Source organism: Gobio gobio, assembly GCF_949357685.1.
Source record: "Gobio gobio genome assembly, chromosome: 24".
In the NCBI taxonomy this organism is placed as follows: domain Eukaryota; kingdom Metazoa; phylum Chordata; class Actinopteri; order Cypriniformes; family Gobionidae; genus Gobio; species Gobio gobio.
The window spans coordinates 31136652-31160192 of NC_137120.1; the positions used below are offsets into that span (position 1 = coordinate 31136652).

The 23541-nt window shown below is 39.2% G+C and overlaps 1 protein-coding gene across 1 annotated transcript in view; it reads left to right on the plus strand.

Annotated features, from left to right (window-relative positions):
• ssbp4 (single stranded DNA binding protein 4) overlaps positions 1–23191 on the plus strand; it is an 83756-nt gene extending 60565 nt beyond the window's left edge. Inside the window, exons 5-18 of the mRNA XM_079807892.1 lie at positions 8476–8565; positions 13771–13854; positions 16118–16177; positions 16271–16337; positions 16424–16491; positions 17689–17756; positions 17840–17885; positions 17963–17998; positions 18148–18202; positions 18410–18480; positions 18580–18658; positions 18747–18775; positions 18967–19068; positions 21888–23191. Of these exons, the coding sequence (XP_079664018.1) occupies positions 8476–8565; positions 13771–13854; positions 16118–16177; positions 16271–16337; positions 16424–16491; positions 17689–17756; positions 17840–17885; positions 17963–17998; positions 18148–18202; positions 18410–18480; positions 18580–18658; positions 18747–18775; positions 18967–19068; positions 21888–21917 (885 nt within the window). The 3' untranslated portion in view covers positions 21918–23191. The remainder of the gene's footprint in view (positions 1–8475; positions 8566–13770; positions 13855–16117; positions 16178–16270; positions 16338–16423; positions 16492–17688; positions 17757–17839; positions 17886–17962; positions 17999–18147; positions 18203–18409; positions 18481–18579; positions 18659–18746; positions 18776–18966; positions 19069–21887) is intronic.
• The last annotated feature ends 350 nt before the right edge of the window (positions 23192–23541 follow it).

Here is a 23541-nt window from a genome sequence, read left to right on the forward strand (position 1 = left end):
ATAAATAATTTTGCTACATGTTGCTTTGCAAATGAATCCACACAGTCAGAATATCAGATCAAATCAATCATTTGAAAACCGAGTGATTCAGCTGTACCGCGTCCACCCCCCCCCCCTCTCATTCTTATCATGACACGCAAATGGCTTCACATCAGCACATTGCGGCTGCACTACAAGCGAGCTGCACGCTGTGATTTCAAGATTTTTTATCGTGTTTTGGGACAGGATTGTCACATGCCCAATTAGGATAGTGTTGCATCGCCAAAAAAGTTTTAATTTGCGTTTTAAAGGGATAATTCACCCCAAAATGAAAATTACCCCATGATTTACTCACCCTCAAGCCATCCTAGGTATATATGACATTCTTATTTCAAACGAATGCAATCGGAGTTATATTAAAATATGTCATGGCTAAGCTTTTTAATGGCAGTGAATGGCACTCCAAAATTTGAAGCCCAAAAAAGTGCATCCATCCATTATAAAAGTACTCCACACAAGGGGTTAATAAAGGCCTTCTGAAGCAAAGCGATGGGTTTTTGTAAGAAAAATATCCATATTTAACACGTTATAAAGTAAAATATCTAGCTTCGGGTGGACCGCCTTCCATATTCAACTTACGAAGAAAGTGTAACTGGCGGATATCCAATGGATTTGATATACTATTTTTGGTCTTCAAATTTTGGCCTGCCATTCACTGCCATTATAATGCTTGGAAGATCCAGGATATTTTTTAATATAACTGTGATTGTAGTCGTCTGAAAGAAGAATGTCATATACACCTAGGATGGTGTGAGGGTGAGTAAATTATGGTCTAATTTTCATTTTTGAGTGAACTGTCCCTTTAAGTCTTGTCAATTTAAACTACCTAATTGAGTACTTTTCTCCAGCTTATGTGTTTAAACCGTCAAATAGACTCAAATTATGTCGCAATGCCCAATAGTATCCTCGTAAACCATACCAGTTATATCCTAAGTGAGCGTAAAACAGTTGAGAATCAGTATCGGATCCGTGCATTCAAGTCTTAAAGTGACAGCAACCTAATAAAACTGCTGCTGTCTATCATTAATAATCAAAAGACAAAGAGAAAATTGATGTCGTTGCTTGCCTCTAGGTACAGCGAAGTTTGGAATTATTTTGATCAAAATGATCTTACAAAATGGAATTACTTTTGATCAAATGAATTATCATGTCATGCGAATTCTCATAATATCACCACCACAATGAGAAATCACACATCCAACCACCGAACCATTGTTATTGACCCGTTGAATGAGGAAAGACAGCTGTCCATCACTGCATTCATGACAGTTAAGCGCAGCTGCACCCCCGAGCGAGCCAAGAAGATAACTTATCTGATAGCAAAATGTTGTCGAGACATGCTTCCTTTAAGTGTCGTCGAGGGAGATGGATTTAAGAACAGAAAACACAAAGCGCTGTATGAAATTTAGCATACCATTATCTTTGCAATGTATGTGTCGGCAGAGCTCGCTTTCTCTGCAGGCGGACTTACTGTTATCAGACTGAGGAGCCAACTTTCACCTTAGCATGTGGGTATTCTTGTTCATGAATGTGAAACAATATAAACACAATAACCATATTTCGACTCGAGTGTATATGTATGTTCTGTACGATAATTGGGCCAGTCTGCTTTATTAGCGTTTTTTTTTTCGTTCCCTCTGCTTGAGCTTAAATGCTTTTGTTCTGTATATTTCTGTTTACCCACTAAAAGTTCTTGAGATAAAATGTAAGCTTGTTGTGTGTATATTGCTTATAATCATAAGCTTGTTCGGATATGGTGACAACAAATACTCAAATAACGTCTTTTTTATAACTAAACTTTTATAACTTTTTAAATAACTTAATTTAGTCGTCAATATTTGTTTTGAGCCCAAAGTTTTTTATACAATACTTGTAAAAACTGCCCATCCCTACAAAACAGATATGCTAAACACCATACTTTTATTTGGAAAAAATAAATAAAAATGTATTGAATTTATTTATACAGTCAAACCAAAATTTATTCAGACACCTTCAACATTTTCTCACATAATCACGGTTTATTCACTATAGTTAAAAAAATGGTAATAAAATATGACAAGAACTTTGTTAAACTGTGTCAGAACAAATTAATCTTGATAACGTCATAACTTTGATAGAAAGGTATATAATCGATTACAATCAGCCAATCAGCCTTCAGCTGTTAAATTTAAAGGGGTACTTCAGCGCTGGGAAGATGAATGTGTATTTAAACTGGTTCATTTATGTAGTAGAAATGTGAAATTATTTTTGAATTTGGTGCCTTCTAGACTGAGAAAAGACAGAAAATGTATTTTTATCTCATGTGGATGAAAGACAACAACTCCCAGAATGCACTTGCTTCGCTGCCCTACGAGGCCACTCCTTACACCATTTTGATCTTCATAATAATACAATAATACTGTTCAGTTAGCGAATAAACACCACAATTAAAAACTGAACGTGTCTTTTCAATACAATGTGAGTGAGCCGAACGAAAGTCACGGGACAAACGCAGCAGGAGTCAGATTTCATTCATCACGAGAGCGATGTAAGAGCTAAGCAGAGCTGAGGTAAGCGCGGCAATCATCCGTGGCGCGTTTTCAGATCGCATATGGAAGCTAAACTTTCATAGGAATTCATTGAAAAGTTGAAACACTTACTTTTCTATAAACGCCCGATCTGAGCGGCCGTGCGCATTTACATTTTGTGTGTGAGATCTCTCCCCTTTGGGTAGGTTGAATACATGCGGAACTAGCTTTGATAGCATTGATAACTAGATACTTCTACTGGCTGTAGTTTTTAGCCTCTGGCTAAAAAATAATGATGATATTTGCGTCATCGGAGGATTTTTTCCAGAAATAAAACTCCTAATTCTTTTGTCTCAGGGGGATATGAGGGGGGAAAGTACCATAATTTGAATATACTACCGGGTTTCTACGGAAAGCTTGATACTAAATCGCTGAAGTAACCCTTTAAGTAAACAATTAGATAATACCAATTTAGGTCAGCCAATCACCAAGCAATGCTTCATTTTGTTCAGTCTGTGGTGTAAAAGGCCGCATTAGCAATTAAAGAAAAAAACACTTACGCAAAACATAATCAGGTCAAAGTGTCTGAATAATTTTGGTCACAAATGTTTTTTTTTAATCAATTTTACTGGTAGTCCACTGTATGAAGAATTTTGTGGTATAATATGTCAGTTTACTTTATTTTGCTATCCTCACTTACATTAATGAACTATAGTGTCCTGCATCTGCTAGTAAAAAAATATATTTGGTGTCTGAATAATTTTTGGTTTGACTGTATTTAAATTAATATAATAAGGGTTTAAATTTTCATTTCTAAAAGCTCAACTGTGTAAATATATATATACAATTTATTGGAATATAATAATTAATATTCCAACCAAGTTTTTTATTATTTTATGGTGTTGCCAGGACTGTGTGGTTGCTAAGCTGCTCTGACTACTCGCTAGGCTATTGCTTGGTGGTTTCTAGGGTGTTCTGGATTGTTCCTCATCAACATTCATGCACACCTAGGTTTAATACCTTTTTGAGAGTTCAGAAAAACCCTAGTATGAGCAATAATAATCTCATAGTCATGAGATTATTATTGCTCATACTAGGGTTCTTCTGAAGTTGTTACTAGCCAATGGTGTTAACCCATCAAGATGACTTCCGTGCTTGCATGTCCATTTCTGAGCCACTGTATCGCTCATTCAGCATATGCTGAATTGCCAGTGACCGCTTGTTACCAGAGTACATGTGCATGTGTTTGTCGGGCAGTGATCTGGGTTACCCTGCTCGTCTGAACACAGATAAGGTAGGATCCATGCCTCATCCTGGATCCCTGCTCCAGATCGATGCCCAGATTAAGCCTTTCCCCCGCTGTCTGCTGCCGAGCCCTACGATTGATACTGATAATTAAAACAGCATTGGCTAATTACTTCAGAGGCTTTGGACTGTGTATATGTGTGTGGATGCTAGGTGAACGAATAGGTCACCAATATTATTCATGGTGTATTAATAATTAATTAGGTACATTTATTGAGTCTATGATGAGCTTTCTTTCTGCTGTAATACAATCAATAACGTACCCAAAGTGAAATATGCACAAAAGCAGGTACATGTTGTTGGCAGTGAAAAATTATCATTAAAAATTTATGTTGGATGATTTAGACAACATTCACGCATATTTTATATAAGGGATAATGTACATCCAGCCGGTTGTTATCATAGAATAAACCCCTTATTCTTGTGGAGAAAGCAGTTGCTTGCAAGCGTCATTTCGCCACATAAAAAATTTGAGGATAAAAGATATTGATTTGAGATTAAACTGTTTTAAAATCTTGTTTGTTGTCTTATAATCCATTAAATAATCGTCGCAAAATGGCAGCTGCTGCATTTGTATGAAATGAGAGCGAGTCTTTGAGACCCGGATGACATAATTAAATAACTATACACAATATTGATTTGAGTTTTAATATATTATTAGCTCACCAAACGCAAGACTTTCATGAAGAAAAACCATTCCTAGCAAGCGTATAGCGCTGACTTCAGTTACCCGGATGAGCCTGTGTTATCAGTTTTTACCGGTTGTTATCAGGGAATAACATATCGCTGGATGGCGCGATTGACCAATCAGAATCAAGTATTCCACAGAGCCATATAATAAATCATTTTATGAAAGTTCAAATTTCAAAGCAAAACTGTGATCTGATGACAAAGGACACCATTTTGTTTAAATTGCCTGGAAAATGTATATCAAAGCTAAAATGATTGTTTGATACAGCTTTTTTGTTCAAATTGGAATTATGTCCGGTGCCAAAAAAAAGCTGCATTGTCACTTTCAAACCAAGCAGTTTTCTGTTTGTCTGCATGGCAAACTTGTGTGACTAATTTGAACCCGTTGCCAAAGTTGCGTGGGAAAATCTTTCACCCTAATGCGATATTCCCACTTGCGTGGATTCCTGTTGAAATGACAGTGGAAATTCTCCAACAATGCTAAATGAGGCCGCACCTTAAGGGGTAAAACCTTTGGAAAATCAGTTCATGTGTAATGTTCTCGCTTTAAGGGATGAGAGCTGGACAAACATGCAAAGCACGGCACGAGAAGTGTTAACAGGAACTGGAATGTGTCTGTTTATGTGGTGGAGAGGGAGAGAGATAGCAGTAGCAAACAGCCAGGCCTATCAAAAGCCACAGGCTCCTTTAAACTCTATCTTCATTCTCTTCTCTCGGTTTCTCTCGCGCTCCCTCTCTTTCGCTCCCTGGCCGGGCGAGTGATTGACGGCCTGAGGGTTTTAATGGGCACCAGAGAGCGGGAGAGCCAAGGTCTAAGTTGTCATGGCAACAAGCCGATTGGGCCCTCTGCCGCTCTACCTGAGTGCAGTGGAGTTGCGTGTGTGTGTGTGAGCTACCAACGACTCCTGCTACTGCTGATGGGCTGCTGGTCATTCTGGCCAGTGATTTTTCCTTTAGTTAATCTCTGTGTGTTAATGAAAGTATTTAACCACTCATTCATATGCTGTGGCAATAGAGTCGGAGCCAATGTGCTGGTTAAACCTACACCAGCCACTGTGTAAACAAAATCTCTCCGGCCCGATCTGTCACTCAGCCCCTCCCTTTCCTTAACCAAACACACTCGCCAATCCCTCCACTGCATGCAAACACTGCGCCAGGCTGTACCTCACCTGTTATCTGCCCAGCACCAGCCTCCGGACCCTTTTTCTTCCCTCGTTTATGAGAAAGAGCATGCTTGTATATAAATGATATGTAAATATGTGGAGCTGTGTAGTTGTGGCTGGCACTTTTGATTGGTCAATGATGAACAAAGGGATAGTTCATCTAAAAATGAAAATTCTGTCAATCACTCAACTTCATTTAGTTCCATGAAACAGAAATCGAGGAACATTTAGAACCATGTTCTTGCTAAGCAAAGGCTTTCAAGCTCTAAAAGGCTTCATAAAAGTACAATAAAAGTAGACCTTACTACTAAGGTGTTGAAAATAATTATTTCTATGATGCATTGCGATGTGGACGTGGACGATTCTGCATTGGTGCAGTAATAGACCATTATCGATTATAGCCTGCCTGTCATTTGTCGAAACACAAAAGCGAGTAATAAAAAAATGTACCCACTATTTAAAAATTTCGGCTTTTATGAACAAACTGGTAAGCACAAACTGGACAAGACACGCTGTGTGTAAAGCCTGTCACATACAACTAACTTAAGAAACCACGTTATCCGTTTTTACCTTGAGATGCTAAGACTTGCCAGTGCCAAGGCGGACCCAGCCCACCCAAAAATGGATCAAATGATATCAACTTTGCCGCCCAACTCGGAGAAAGGGAAGAGAATAACCAGATCTGTGGCAGCATTCATTGCGAAGGATATACAGCCTTATTCTGTGGTTGAAAACCTTTTCGCCACCTGTTGAAGACACTGGAGCTGTGATATAAGCTGTATAAGTGCTTAAGTACACTACTTGACAGTTTCATGCACTTTTAGTATTTATTAGTGTTTTTTAGTTCTAAATGCTCCTGTTGTCTGCTGTGTTCAGACTCAAGTTTTGTTTGTTTGCTACATACGTGAAGTGTTCTTTCTTGGAGCAAGCAGATCAAATAAAAAGGGAGTTCATATATCTGACTGCTTGTATTAATTGACGAAAATGTTGCCATGTGCAGTAATATTAAAAATTGGGTCCCACTTTATATTAGGTGGCCTTAACTACTGTGTACTTACATAAAAATAAGTACAATGTACTTACTGTGTTCAAATTGTATTGCAAAACACCTTTGCTGATATTGAGGTGGAATATGTGTAAAGTTAGGGACAGGTGTGGTGGTATGGGTAAGTTTAAGGGTAGGGTTAGGTGAAAGGGAAGTGTCAACTGTGTAATTAGAAATGTAACTACAGAAATTAATTACAGATGTAATTACATGCAGGTATTTTTTAAAATGTAAGTACAATGTAAAAACATTTATGTACACAATAAGTGCATTGTATCAAATTATTAATTAAAATGTTAGTACATAGTAGTTTAGGCCACCTAATGTAAAGTGGGTCCGAAAATTGAGGATGCAACACATCATGCAACAAATCGTTGACATAATCGTAATTGAATTGAATTGAATTGAATTAAATTGAATTGAATCGTGAGACCAGTGAAGATTCACACCCCTGTTTACTACTTCCAAGTCTTCTGAAGCTATATCATTGAATTATTTTCCAACTGATGAACGATAAAAACATTGAGAGCATCAAACTTTAAAGAGCTTGAGCATTTAAAGCAGCTTACAACATAATTGCAGCATGCTTAAAATAAACAGAACATTGTTGTCCATTGGTGTAGATGCTAATATAGTTACCGTTCTTGGTGTGAACGGGCCTTTATTCTCTGAAAAGGTTTGAGACATTTGAGAATCGTTACCGGAACTGAAGGTCATGAAAAACATGGAACCAGGGGCCGGATTTGCGAAAATCTTCTAGATAAATTCTAAGAAGTTCGGAAGAATTCCCAAATATTTTCTTAAGAACATCTTAATTTTTTACTTCAGAAGAAAATTAAAGTTGTTATTTGGTGTTATTTTAATGAAAGGTGGGAATTGCTGAAAAACACAAAAGTCCATCTTTTTGCGCTGCCTGCAGATTACCGTAGATATCATAATAAGTGTGCAGACTATTGTCGTTGTGACTGGATTGACGGGAGTTAATCACTCTGCAATAGAATTTGGCAGTTAAGAAGAATTTTATTCTTAAGAATGTTTTGTGAATACGGCCCCAGTCCTTCTCATGCTTAGGTGCTGGTGGGAGGAAGCCCATAGGAATTTTAGTCAATTCGACCTGCCTGTACTGTTGGTGTGTGTGACTGTGTGATCTTGAATATATACTTGTATGTTTACATTTGGCTTTATGGGGTGATTTGCTACTACATATGTGTTAGAGCAAAAGGCAGATAATGGTGTACCTATGACTCTGTATGTTGGTGTATGGAACGGTGCTCTTTGCCCTCTTAGGGTCAGCGGTGAGTGTCTGGACTATTAAGGTCAGCGGCACTGAGGCGATTTACCCTCCTCCACCCAGAGAGTGAGGGATCTGATTACAGGGTGGAGGAGGGGGCGCTGGGTCGTGTGTAATCCCTGTCTACCCCTTCTTTACCATCATGGGAAAGACACTGCTGAGTTTGGCTTTGTCTGGGGTGTGGGGGGCCCCGGCTTCAACCTAAAGAACTGCTCACATATTTGACAAGAGATTCAATTTGTATGTTGTTGTATTTAAACCCAAATCCTGTCGATTTGGAATAATGGAATTATTATTGGAAGACATGGAATCATTTACAAACTTTAAAAGAATAGTTTGAATGGCTAAAAGGTGGAATTTTATTTAGAATTTATTATTATTATTATTTTTTGGAATCAATTTTTTGACCAGGCTTTGCGTGTTTCTCTGTTTCAGAGTGCGGCAGCAGCTCCCAGTCCTGTGATGGGTAACATGCCGCCCAACGATGGCATGCCAGGTGGACCCATGCCTCCCGGCTTCTTTCAAGTAAGAGCTGCTCTTTCCTTCCCCCACCTTCCTGTTCAACCTCCTCCTTTAACCCTGTGCGTTACGCTTTTACCATTTTTCTGTCCCTCACCCCACCCCTCCTCTTTCTAGCCCCCTTTAGTTCTTCTAATCCCCGTCCAGATGTTTCTTTCCCGCTATCTCTCCCTCTCCGAATTTCCATTCATTTTTATTTTGCGTCTAAATGAGTTGTTCAGTACGGTAGCAACTCACACTGACACAAACAGAGAGTTGCAGCCCCTGATCTGTGATCAGTGTGAATGCCTCGACAGTTTAATCCCTAAGGCCAAAATGGGTAAAAACATGCGTGCTTGGTTGTAGCTCTTTGGCAACACTTATCTAACAGCATATCTGTGTATTTTAAATTCAGGGCTGGGATTTGGGGGAATGCTTAGGGGCATAGTTCCCAAAGTCAAGGTGCCTGTGGGAGTTCCTTTGCCATAGTGATCTTTATTGAGCTATTTATAGGCAGACACAAGCTAGTCATCTTCCTAAACAAACACACACACACTACCTTAGTTAAATTCTCTTAGTCAAGAATGATTTTCATTGTATCTCTGGGTCCAACTTGTGTTGGACACTAACACAAGTACAAGCACATTCACATACAGTATATGTACACACATATATATTAATAAACAAACTTTTATGTTAGATGGAATTAATCGCTATTAATTGTATCACATTTTCTATTTGATGTATCTTATGTTGTATCTACTCTATGTATATGGCAGATATACCTAGTTCTCATCAAATAGAGATCAGATTGAGGAGCCGACAAAGTAACTGATAAGACATCTAGTAGAACATCAGATCATCTATGGATACAACAAACAATACATCAGATAGGGGATCTGAATCAGTAGATTTAACATCTAGTAGAACATCAGATAGCTTAGAGCATCAGGAAGAGTAGCTAGAAGGTCAGATATAGCATCCCATTTAGTATATAAAACATTCATTAGATACAAATCTGACACAGTGGATTAACAACATTGTTGAACATCAGATAAAGCATTCGATGGAGTAGATAGAAGATCAGATAGATCACCTGATAGAGCAGCAGATAGAGGATCCAATAGAATCAATGGAAGAGAAGATAATGCAAGATAACATCAGGTAGAAGATCCAGATGGAGTGGCAGATAGAGCGTCCCATAGAGTATTCTGATACAGTGGATTTAACATCTTGTCGAACATCAGATAAAGCATTCGATTGATCAGATAGATCACCTGATAGAGCAGCAGATAGAGGATCCAATAGAATCAATGGAAGATAAGATAATGCAAGATAACATCAGGTAGAAGATCAGATGGAGTGGCAGATAGAGCGTCCCATAGAGTATACATAACATAAGATTCATTGGATAGAAAGTCTGATACAGTGGATTTAACATCTTGTCGAACATCAGATAAAGCATCCGGAAGAGTAGATAGGAGATCAGATTGAGCAGCAGATGGAGGATCCAATGGAGTCAATGATATAGAAGAGACGATACAGCAAATTGAACATCTAGTAGAACATCATGTAGTTTAGATTGTATCAGATTTCTGTCTAATGAATATTGTGTTATATATACACATTTTATGGGATGCTCTATCTGATCTTCAATTTGAACTATCTAAACTTCATGATGTCCTACTAGATGTCCAATTTGCTGTACCGGTCTTCGATCTCTCTTGGAGTCTTGTTTTGTAGCTCTACCTGATCTTCTATTTACTCCATTGGATGTTTTATTTAACCTATCTGATGTTCGACAAGATGTTAAATACACGGTACATGTAGTGGATTTCTATCTAATGAATCTTGTGTTATATGTAAACATTTTATGGGATGCTCGATCTGATCTTCAATCTGAACTGTGTATTTAACATCTTGTCGAACATCAGATAGGTTAGATAAAACATCCAATGGAGAAAATAGAAGATCAGGTAGAGCTATAAATCAAGACTCAAAGAGAGATAGAAGACCGGTACAGCAAATTGAACATCTAGTAGAACATCAGATTAGGTTAGATAGAGCATCCAATAGAGTTGATAGAATGACAAGATAAGATAGAGTGGCAGATGCATCGTCTGATCATCCAATAGAATAGATAACATCAAGTATAACTTCAGGTGGACTGGCAGAGACAATAACACATTCACAATGTTGCAGATTGCCTGGTAGAATAGCTGAGAGCATCCCATAAAGCAGCAGATGCTGAGATGAGCATCAGGTAGAGCATCACATGGATTAGAAGATATAACATGGACATGGTCTTTGTATTGAGGAGGAGAGTGTTAATGTTGTATGAGCCGTGTTCAGAGCAGGGAGCGATCTGACTGTTGCGTGAGTGACATTGCATTCTATAAATAGCGCCTGTGTGCATAAGAGCGAAAGAGAGAGAGAACTAAGAAAGGGAAGAAGAGGGAGGACTTTGTGCTCCACTGCAGTAATTCCCTCTTGGTAGCAGCCCAGGGCATGGCAAAAGAGAGGCATGGAGAGAGTGAAGACAGAAAATGAAAGACTGAAAGAAGGAAGAGAGAGATGGCAATGAGGCAACAATTGCAAAAAAGACAGGCTCCTCCAGGCCCACGTGCGTTCCTTGTATGCTTCCCCCAGTCCACGCGACCAGTTGCTGTGATCTGGTGACACAAATTATATCTTGGCATATATCCTAGTGGCCAGTATATCACTCTTTCACACCTCTCAAGAGCTAACTAATGCTCCCTCCCACTCTTGTCGGCCACGGCTGCTGGACACAGTTGTGCTAATAATTGGAGCTGCTCTTTTTCTAGCTGTTTTTAATAGAATTGTGATTTGTACAGGTTGTGATCCATGCTGATTCTGCAATCATAATAAAACTTTGCTTGTTTCAAAAAGTGGACAGTTGTGCTCTGTCGCCTCCTTTTGCATGTCTTTCGGTTTGTTGGTCGTCTTATTATTTCTCGAATTCATCGTTTCTTTTGTTGGTCTTGTAGTCTGATTCATGAACCATTTCTTTTAGGGATTTAGTCAAAGGTCTCACAAACGTCCGAGTTATCAGTTTGAAGCATTCTAATGAATAACTCACTGAATGTCAAAAGCGGTTATTGAATAAACATTTGACTAACCGTGTATTCCGTGTATTCAGTCACGTCCAACAAAAATTGGGGGACAAAATCCTTTAAGAAATACTGGTACTCTAGTGAGCAGTACGCGGTTTCAATTAAGTTGAAAAAGCATTTTGGTAGTGCAGCCAAAACATGCACGCTTGAGCCTCTGTTTGTGTCTCCAGCTCAGCTCCAGATGCGGCAGCGATAATTAACACAGTAGCTGCCGTGTGATCAGCTTGGTCCTGCGAGACGGGGACGAAGGTGGAGAGGGCTAAACCCTCCTGTACACCCTCTCCAGACTCTTCTAATCTGTACCTCTCAGGCCCAGACTCCCAGTAACCTCCTGCAGAGAGACTGAGAGCGAAGGAAGAGAGTTTAGGGAGAGAAACACAAAGCTTGCATGCTGGCGTCTGGCCCGGATCTTGGAAATTTTGTACGATTTTTCCTTTTTTTATTCCCCCCATTGCATGGGTCGGCCTCTTCAATAATCTTCACGTCGAAACTCCACTGCACCAGCTCTTCTTGGGAGGACAGACTAGCAAGAGGGAGGCAGGGAGGGAGCAAGCAAAGAGAGAAATAGTTTCAACTTTGGCTGGAAACATCTGAAATGGATGAGTTTGTTTTGAGGGAAGGTGGTGGGAGAATTTCATCAGCCCTTCTCCCACAAAAAAACCTCATGAAATCCAACAGAACACTGAGAAAAGTGAAAGACTGGCAGACTCTAGAGAGGGAGAGTTCCATCAAGGTTAAAAGGACTGGAGGATCTTGTTCTGACTTGCTGCGAGGTGCAGGAGTCTTGGGACATTGAAATAAGCCCAGCACTGTACAGTGTTGTAGTCCTGTTGATGTAGACACGTCCCAATACACAAGAAAATCTCAATATACTTTCTGTTGCGTTTTTCTACCTTCCTAGGATGTAGCCTTATGGATGGTTTGATTGAGTTCCTTGGATGAATTCCTTGTTTGCATCATTTTCAGTTACCTTTAAGGTCAAAGTACACAGGTTTGTGAGATTTCTTGACATTTTCAACATCTATATTCTGTTTGGTACAGAATATATTTGTCTCTGACAGTTGCACGTTGTGCACAAAAACTGAAATAATTAATCGTTTGCTTCATTTAGGGTGACTTTAAGTCAAAGTACCTCTCTGGTGAGGTTTCTTGACATTTTCGACAACTATGTATGACTGTATGGTACATCACATTGCATTTATCATCTCTGTTTGTGACAGATTCTGTGACAGCTGCGCTTATCAGAATAATTATTTCCAAGACCATTGAAAACCGTCCTTCTGAAGCACCCTTGACCACACAAATTGCTCAATCCCATGCCGTTTGCTAAAAAAGTGGTCGTAATTTTTTTTGTAATGTACACAGATACAACAATGAAATATGCATTGTGTTGCTGTTCCATGCTTTGTTTTGCTTGGTACTTTGTGTCCCGACAGTCACTCTGCAAGTGGCTACACACTGCCCCCTTTTGGTTGGGAAGCCGCATTGAATCTCTGAAACACTTGGACTCTGTGGTTGCTGCTGTCCTCTATGCCACTGTCCCGCTAGGAATACTATGTGCCTTTCCCTTTCTCGGCGGGAGGGGCTACTCTTGATGGGTTTGTAGTTTGGTGCCAAGCCGTTATCTCCTTAGCTGGGTAGAAAATGATTTTATTAATTGCTTCATTTAACACACATACCCCCCTCCTCACCCAAGACACACAAGCAATCCAGCCCAAGTTATTCCTCAGTCACTCTCTACAGGGATGTGGTGCAGGAACAGGCGTCTCGGTAAAGGCCATATGCCTCTCTCTGTTACCAATAATGTACTCCATTGAGAGACATGGAGGAGGCCTTGTGGTGAAGCTCTGTTATGGGGTTCAGCAGCTGCCCAACCCTGTTGGAGATGCCCTTTGCTGGCAAAATAAATGGTGGATTTATTACCAAACTAGGGGCTGCACTGTTATTAGAGACCATCGGAATCATCAACTCTTTCTTCTTACCCTAATCTTAACCTGCAAGACTTTGTTGGTCAACCTACCTTAGCAAAGACAAATTTAATGGTTTGTGCATAGTTTTTCGAGTGCATATCTAAATTTTTTCTTCTTCTCTTTCTCAGGGCCCACCTGGGTCACAACCATCACCTCACGCACAGCCCCCTCCACACAACCCCAACAACCCCATGATGGGGCCGCACGGCCAGGTAAGACACTCTTCCACGTTTTCTCGCACATAACTTGAGGAATAGACACATGTTGGGTGTAGTTTAAGATTTCAAGAGCACCTGTGGCACAATTTTCAATTCACCCTTTCCGTCTACACCCCTCCATTCTTCTTTTTTTTCCTCTTTTCATTTCCTTACTAGCTATATCTGAAAGTCTGAAGTTTTGCACACTACTAAAGTCAACTAGTTGATGGGCTTCCTAAATGACGAGTCGACTAACCTTAACTGTAAACCCTTTATTTTCATTTTACACATTTGGCAGATGCTTTTATCCGAAGTGACTTGCTTTTAGAGTATACAGTTTATCAGTTTACGCATTCCCTGGGAATTGAACCCATGACCTTGGTGTTGCTAGCGCCATGCTCTTCTGTATGAGCTACAGGATTTTTAGAACATAAATATACTATTAGACTTGCGCTACTTTCCACACTAAAGTATTATATTAAATTATTATTATTATCTATTATATTATATTATTATAAAGAATAAAATAAGAATCGAATCTAGTCCAGTTTTTGGAGGACTGGTCGCCATCGTGACCATTCCCTAGATAGAGCACAAATCAGTACATTACCTCATTCTCTGTTCTCGCTGAAAAAACAAACACACACACACACATATTCCTCGCTGACAGTGACGATGTTGCCAGATAAATAATGCAGTCTGCGGCCCGGCCCATCAGGAGTGGAAGTTCATCTAGCCTGGGACTCTGCAGACCGGGTCCCTCCCTACACCCTGCACTCAGTTCTTCATAGTCCATCAATATCCTATTAATAATGCAGCATGCACACACGCACGCACGCCCGTACGCACACACAAACATGCTCTTGCGTTTACACATGCAAGCATAAACACAGGCACTCAAACACAAATACGCAAACAGCAACACACCCTTCCGAGTACACAAACTTGCTGCAACTTGGAGCGAACACAGGCAGACGGAGCTGGAACCAAGTTTGTACAAGTAGATCAATCCTTATGTTTGTTGGATCAAACCCAGTGAAATGAATTATTACTCTGTGATGTAATAATAAAGTTTTGATCAATAGATAATTTTATCGGTTGCTCCGTTTCTGTGACATTATGCTGGGTGACTTCACCCACAGTGAAATCTCATTGGTTAAATATATCGCTGTATATGAAACCTCAAAAATGTGTGTTGCATCAGGCCGTATTTCTGCTTCTAGTCCGGATAGACCATTTACTTGTTGCTGTAACTTGTCGCTTCCTGCCTGATTAGGATATGGTGTTTAGGATATCTTTGCATGCAAGGGATCATTCTCTCTTTCTGCTCTTTGGTGAAACCTCTTTCTATCGTTGTTCTTGCTGTTAAGTCTTGTTTAAAATACCATAGGTTTCCTCTGTTAAACAATCTGATAGCAGCAGCCTCACCTTGTCAGTGTAGAGAGAACCAATGTATATGAGGTCTTCACTTTAGGCTCAAATGCACGTCTTTTAGGTAGTGTGATTGCGCCCCCTGCTGGTAACCATTGTACTGTGCATATCAAATACAACATACTATATAAACAGTTACACTTTATTTGAAGGCGTCCGTGTTACAACATAATTATACATTTAAGTGCAGAGTAATAATAACTACATGCACTTACTATTGGGTTAGGATTAGGGTTGGGTTTAGGGTTAGATGCATGCAATTATGCATAATTTATAGTTATTACTATAGTAACAGACATATAACATGTAACTGACACTAAACTGTGTCACCACATTTCCTTTATTTTAAGTTATAAATCCATAAGATTTTATTCAATTATAAATCCATAAAATGTTTATTCTATAAATTGCTTTTGGACAGTTAAGTATAATCATCAGAGATCTAGAGCAAATGATTTCTATCAAGTACAGCCAGAGTTTAGGAATATTTTCAGCGAATTCACATTGGAATACTGTATTTCAAACAAAAGGGCTTTTTACCCTGCACTTTACCCTGGATTATATTCGACACTGACACTGTAAATATGCAAATAAGAATTTTATCCCAGGGATGTACAGTGGAAATGTCAGCATATCAATATCCAGGATTATTTGTTAACCCTGGATAAATTGTGAAAATTGTAAAATGTGAATTATAACCCAGTATTCTATTTAGCCAGGGTTTATAATAACCCAAGGTTAACTATTTCAAGTGTGGAAAGCCCTAAAGTAGTGCTTATATCCTATTGACATGTGGTGTATCACATCCTGTCTTTTGATTGATAGACCATATGCTCTCTCCCCATAGCCTTTCATGTCTCCACGGTACCCAGGTGGACCCCGCCCATCACTCCGCATGCCAAATCAGGTACTGACCCCATCCACAACCCCTCATTTTTGCATTTTACTATGCGGTTTTCTCTGCTTGGTTCCGGTTTCATACTCGCTTTCTTGGTTACAGCCTCCCGTTGGAGTCCCCGGGTCACAGCCGCTCCTGCCAAACAGTTTGGACCCCACCAGACCGCAAGGTACCACACTGCACCATAGACTTTTAAAACCAACTGTGTTTTGCTATGACATTTGTAAAATGTTTGTGGTTCCTCTTCCCCATCAGGACATCCAAACATGGGTGGCCCAATGAGGATGAACCCACCCAGAGGAATGGGAGGCATGGGCCCACAGGTTGGCTGACGTTCCTTTCAATAAAAGAGTCATACTTAAGGCCTGTTTACAACGGGACTATTTTCGCGCACGTTTTTTGCACGCACTTTTGTTCACGTGCCTGGAGCTGCTGAAGGGACAGTAAAACACGACTTGGTGGCGCTCAAGCACAAATCGGTCTTGCCGAGCACACATTGATACGACGAAGAAGTAGTAAGTAGACAAAGAAGATGAGCTGCTAATGCTGCTTGCCAGTTAGCAAAAAGTGTGTGAATGGTTTTGGCCATAGACATAATATGTCTTATGGGTTTTGGCAAGCACGTAAATACTGTCTCTCTTCTTCTTCTGCGTGACAAGCGAGTTTCAGAAGCGTAAAGTGCCGCAGCACCACCTTGTGTACCGGGAGCGCATCTACTGAATTTGCACGTTCACTTGGCGCATCGCCATTGAAAATCGCTTGGGTGTGAACACTCAAGACGCGCCGAAAAACGTCACGAAAAACGCTGGCGATAAGCGCTCGCGATATTCGTCCTGATGTGTACAGGCCTTTAGATTGGCATACCTGGAAATATTAGGAAATTAAACATTTGTTGTAATATATAAATAATCTAAGAGTCTAATTTAAATCCATGGAAATAGAAATGTATATATTATAGAAAGTAAATATTTTATTTTATTTATTTCATATAAATATAAATAAAGAAATGTAATAAAAAACAACCTATGGAAATAGTTTTTTGATTTACTTATTAGATATAAATATTATACAACATTGTATACAAATCATGGACATTTTATTAGAAACTATATTTGTTATATAATATTATATAAAAATAAATAAAATATAGTTTGTTTATTATTTGTTGTATTGTATTATACAAGTATAAATAAAATAATCTATTTGAAAATAAATGAGACCATTGCATATTGTTATAGTTCATATATTTTTAAATATATTATTATGTAGAATTTTAGTGCATAGGAATTTTTATAGAAAATGTGTGGTTTATTAAATACTATAATGTAAATAAGCAATAAATAAGTAAATAAAAGAAGCCATTGAAATTGTTATAGTAAATAAGTTAATATGTGTTGTTTATTGTAAATATATAATATATATAATATAATATATATAGTTGAATGAAAGAAAAGCACATTGTTACAATGCCATAACATGTTTCATATGTAGGTTAACCTTTGCCATCTCTGCATTTGTAGAACTATGGCGGTGGAATGAGGCCTCCTCCGAACTCTCTCGGCGGTCCTGGAATGCCTGGCATGAACATGTGAGTCTACGCCACAGTATGGCACGCTTACACTGTCTCTGCTGCTCTTATACACTCACTAACATTTCCTCTTGTGTTTTCAGGGGTCCGGGAGGTCGAGGGCCGTGGCCTAACCCTAACGCAAACTCAGTAAGTGCCACTTCCAAACATTTCAATATCGCAATTACTCAGAGAAACCGCTTCATAACAATCTCTTCTTCCCACAGATAGCATACTCGTCTTCATCACCAGGAAACTATGTGGTGAGTCGCACGCACAAGGTTTTGTCCGAGTGTGTCTCTCTCTCTCTCTCTCTCTCTCTCTCTCTCTCTCTCTCTCTCTCTCTCTCTCTCTCTCTCTGTTTGTCCGAAATGTTCTTTGTGAGTAATCGTTTTCTGTGCTCATCTCTCAGGGGCCTCCAGGAGGTGGCGGACCTCCAGGAACTCCCATCATGCCAAGCCCAGGAGGTCAGTTTGCTTTCATCTAATCCATAGGATTTTATGTGGAATTTCATATCAGTCTTTTTTATTGAAAGTTCATAACAATAGTTGAGAAATTACCTCAGTGACTGGAAAATATCTTCAAATTGAAAGCTCTTGCTTTGGGAAACGTCATGTAAATGCATCAGCTTGTTGAGGAGAATTCCCCAGTGAATATCATCTGTTTTCTCATAGACTCAACGAATTCCAGTGAAAACATTTACACAATGATGAATCCAATCGGCCCTGGTGGCAACAGACCGAACGTAAGATGATGTCTTAGTGCAGTATGAAAAAAGGCTTTTGTCCTTTTAGTATCATTGTTGATTTGCTGGATGAGGCTAATGGTATCTGTGTTCCTGCAGTTCCCAATGGGGCCGGGGCCTGACGGTCCAATGGGTGGAATGGGATCGATGGAACCGCACCATATGAACGGGTCTTTAGGTGAGACTTACAATACAAACGGCTAATACTTACAAAATGGCGAACCTTTTTGACATTTCTCATGGTTTTCGCTTTTATCTGCTTACAGGCTCGGGTGATATGGATGGGTTGCCAAAGGTGAGAACTTAATGCCTGGATATATGTATTAGAAATAGTTTAGAACTGTAATATTGGCCTTTTTCCAGTTATTGTCCAATACATGAAGATTATTATTGGCTAATTGTTATCGGACGTTTCTTGTTGAACGTCATTTACTCCATTTTGTGAATATTTTTGTGTCAATAATCATCATTCGTCTGGATTTCTAGAACTCTCCGAACAACATGGCAGGTATGAACAATCCCCCAGGGACTCCGCGGGACGACGGGGAGATGGCAGGCAACTTCTTAAACCCATTCCAAAGTGAAAGTGTAAGTTCACGTCACACCGGCCCGCTCTATATTTCTCCTTCCCCGCTTTCCTGTTTCTAGGGGTGCAACGGATCGTAGTTGATTTGTGATCCGTACGGACCAGGCCCCATGCACATGATTCGCAGATTAATTGCATAGTTTAAGCATCACAGAATTAAAGTTCACACATTCAGGCAATTTTTCAATCAAGCGCAAGAAGAGGCGAAAGAGTGGACACGCACAAAATTGTCAAAATACCCATTTCGGCAAGTATTCTAGTAAACGTTGTCGGTTATGTCTTAAAGGGCTCCTATTATGCTTTTTCCAACTTTAGTTAGAGTGTAATGTTGCTGTTTGGACATAAAAAAGATCTGCAAGGTTACAAAGCTCAAAGTCCACTCAAAAGAGAGTTATTGAACAGAATTCACTTTCCAAGAACTACAACGAAAGACTCGTTTGGACTACAAAACATTTGTTTCCGGGCTTTGTGAAGTCATAATGTTACTCATTTAAATAATCTCCGCCCATGGAATGCACAAAAAAGGGATGAGGCCTGGTTGAGCTGCATTAGTGAAGACTGTCAGTACGTTTACATGGACAGCAATACTCCGATATTAACCCGATTAAGACAATACTCTGATTAAGAAGCTACAATGTAAGCAGCAATTTCGAATGACCTTAATCCGGTTAAAGTCATACTCGGAAGTAACGCAAATCGAATTAAGACATGTGGAGTATGCCTATTTTAGTCGCATTATCGGAGAGCATTACAGACATGTACACACCTTAATCTAACTATTAACATCGTCGAGGAGTTATCACCGAATTATGTGACAGGACACATACACACCAGGCAAGTGCAGAGGGGAGTGCTTTGGGGGCCCGAGCCCCTAAAAATGTATCAAAAGTGCCCCTCAACAATCATCAATAGTGGCCAATAAAACAAAATTATACATTTGAATTATAGTTCATATAACAGCGCGTACAAAACAAAAACAAAGCGCTCAAATGTCGGAAAGTTACATTTATCTTTTACGTATCTGTCAGTGTGAACGTGTCTTTCTTGACTGCTCATTCTGGCACTGGCACTTTTTTTATTTTTGTTGTAGTTATTCTGCTCATTGTAAAAGTAAAATACAATAAGTTTGTATCTGTAATCCCATATTCATAATTGTGACCAAACTGTCTGCTTACAACTGCGGTCGGGAACCTCTAGGCTCGCGAGCCGTATGGGTCATTTAGTGAACGCCTGTGGCTCGACGGCAGGAAAAAACAATCCAAACAATCACGATTTTGAAACCTTTTTCATCATTAATCAAAGCTGTTATTCGAAATGTAGGCTGTCAAGAAGGAGGCAAGAGGGGCAATGTCTCTTCAAAAAAACTGAAAGAGACAATAATATTACAAAAATAAAACAACGTAAATGTATAATATATATAAAAAAAATTACATTAAAAAGTAAAAACACTGTTTTTTAAAGGAACACTGTCCAACAGCGACACCCGCAGGTAAAGTTACAGCGGGTTGCCTGAGCCCATTGAAGTAATAGACCTGCCAAAGTCGCGCTATGATTGGACGTGGGACAGTGTAGCGTGGCATGGGGACGTAATGACGTGCCATTAATCGAGCTATGTTCTGTAACATGTAAAACGGGAACATGAACGGAATATTCTAAAAGCAACTCATGTAAACACCTTAATCAGAATATTGTCTTATCCAGAATAAGGTCAATAATTAGATTACTGCTGTCCATGTAAACGTAGTCAGTGTTGTCGCTATGTCAAAGAGACACTTTTTTTTCACCCCGTTTTCCAAAACTCATTTGTTTGACCTTCCTAAGTTTGATGTTTTTTTATTTCTTAAGTTGTGTTTTCTATTAACAGTTGCAATTATACGTTTTATGTTGTTGCTACGATGTAAACAAAGGGCAAAGCTTTGCCTCCGCTCGCCTGCTAGCCAACATTAGCGTTGATATAGTGTTTAATGTAGCTTTTGTAAGACAGTTCACCGCCCCTTAGGAAAATTGTGCCAATCACAACACACTGGTCCAGCTAACCAATCACAGCACATTTTGTTATTCTGAAGGAGGGGTTTCATAGAAACTGGAACTAAATGGCACATTCAAACCAGACTGGGGAGAGAGGTGCTGTTATAAAGTAAAATATGTGAAGAATAATGTGTTTTTGAACAATCAAGCATGAAAGCATATTCTAATTCACCCCAAAAACAAAATCAAGACTTCGTAAAAGGGCATAATAGGACCCCTTAAAGTGAACATAAACAGTTGAGAAAGAAATCGGATGTGCATCATTATATTGGATCTGTGCATTCGGGCTTAAAGTGACAGCCGCCTATTATTACCTGCTACTGCCTGTCATTTATGTTAAACAAACAACAAAAGCTTTAACAAATATTAATCTATATTCTATTATAATCGTTTTTTTTGTACACTTATTACATTTTTGTACCAGAATACTACTGTTAGACCTTACTTTATTTGTAACTTTTTTTATATTGTATTTATCTATGCTTGTAATTAGTATGTTTGTTCTTTGTCTTTTAATGTTTGAACTTTATTAGTTAGGCTAGTAGTTTTTGCTGTTACATATGCCCCATTTTTTCATTTTTGCTGATCTGAAAAATGATCTGATCCGATTCAAAAACCGTAATATGATCCGAACCGTGAGATTTGTGATCCGTTGCACCACTACCTGTTTCACATGGGTATGCTTAAATTCCCTTTACGCAGTAGTTTGTCTTTATTTCAGTTTTTGTGGCAACTGCAACTTCAGTGACTCATTTTGTCCCTCCACTTTCCCCTTCCTCTCTTCTCGTTGCAGTATTCACCCAACATGACGATGAGTGTGTGATTCTTCTTTTTTATTTTGTTTTTATTTGATTTTAATTTTTTTTTTACCCCGCACCCCATCCCACATCCTGTTCTCCTCGTCTCTGCTGCGTTCGGCATGTTGTTTTTTTTATTTTATTTTATTTGCTCGATCTTCAACTCCCCACAACTCCCTCAAACACTCTGGGTTGGCGCCCTTCAGCCGGTCGGTGCGGCCACGGAGCGAAGGACGCCCAGTGCAAAGCCGAAAGGAAGCAGGCCTCAGGTCACAGGAAGAGCCTTCTGACGGACTCAACCTGCCTGCCGGGCTTCGTATCTGGATCGGGCCCTCGATTGAACCACCGTGTGTGTGTTTGTACATGTGCGTGTGTGTGTGGGACTGTGCCAGGAAGACACTTCATAACTAGCTGCTCATCAGCATTGAGGCTGGTGGCTTTATTTCAGCCCCGTTTGATCTTTTTTTTTTTCTTCTTTTTTCGGCAATGAAACACTGAAACTAGCGGTTGTTTGATTGCTGTGTACATTTTAAAATGGAAAAAGCTAAACTGGTGACGCTAGGGGCAGGAATGGTCTCATTACAATATATTTGTATATTATTGATAATATTATTGTTATAATTTTCATAATTGCTATGATGATGATGTACTCATAATTTTATGGATTTTCCTGTAAAGGGCACATTTGTATCTCAACAACATCAATGACAGAATAAGCACACATTCAAATGCACAATGACACTTCTGTTTACATGATTTTAGGTATTTGTTTGTCTCTTTTGTTTGAATTTGTCTTCGCATATACCTCTTCCTGTGTTCTTCATCGAACTGATGTCATCACGACCAGAGATGTACACCCTCAGTTTTGTGTCTGTCAACGAAGTGGCTACAATCACTGGTTTAATGCACCCGTCGGCACTGTATTTAAAGATTGGAGTACGTTTCGAAGTCTAAAAGGGTGACATTTTCATATTCACTGCCATTGCGTGTTGCTCCATCCTTGGCTTGGTCACGAGCGGCCAATAACGAATACATTTGACCATCTATTCTTGATGATTTCCCGCCGATCATTGTAATTTTGCCACTGCGTGTTTGCCACGTTGTTTTGCAAGTCTTTTTTAGAAATATTACCCACGTGTTTGTAAAAGTAGTTGGACGCAGGCTGCTCTTACAAGCACGAGTTTCCTTGTGCTCTATAGTCCCATGTCTGTAAATATAACTTTTTTTTTTGTTTTTTTTTTTTTTTGTGGGTCATGGACCTTATTGATATTTTCAATACACTACTTGTCTGTGAAGCTCATGTGTGGTCCCATCTCTTTCTTCAAATGAGGTTCTTCAAACGCAGAGTTTACGCTCAACATTTTTGTGGTACAGTATGAGGAATTTAATCATGGCAAAAGAGGGAAAATCGCATGAAAAGATGTCTGGGTCACATTTTACCCCTCAATAATAATAATAATAAAACATTTAATTTAATTGATTATTTTATACCATTTTCCCCAAAATTCGCATTAGTTATGCTTTTTTTTTTTTTTTTTTATATATATAAATGTAAATATAGGGAGTACAACAAAATTATGTTCTGTGAATATTTGGCGATTGTTATTTTTTGCATAATAAAAAGCTTTCATTTCTTTACAGTATGTACCT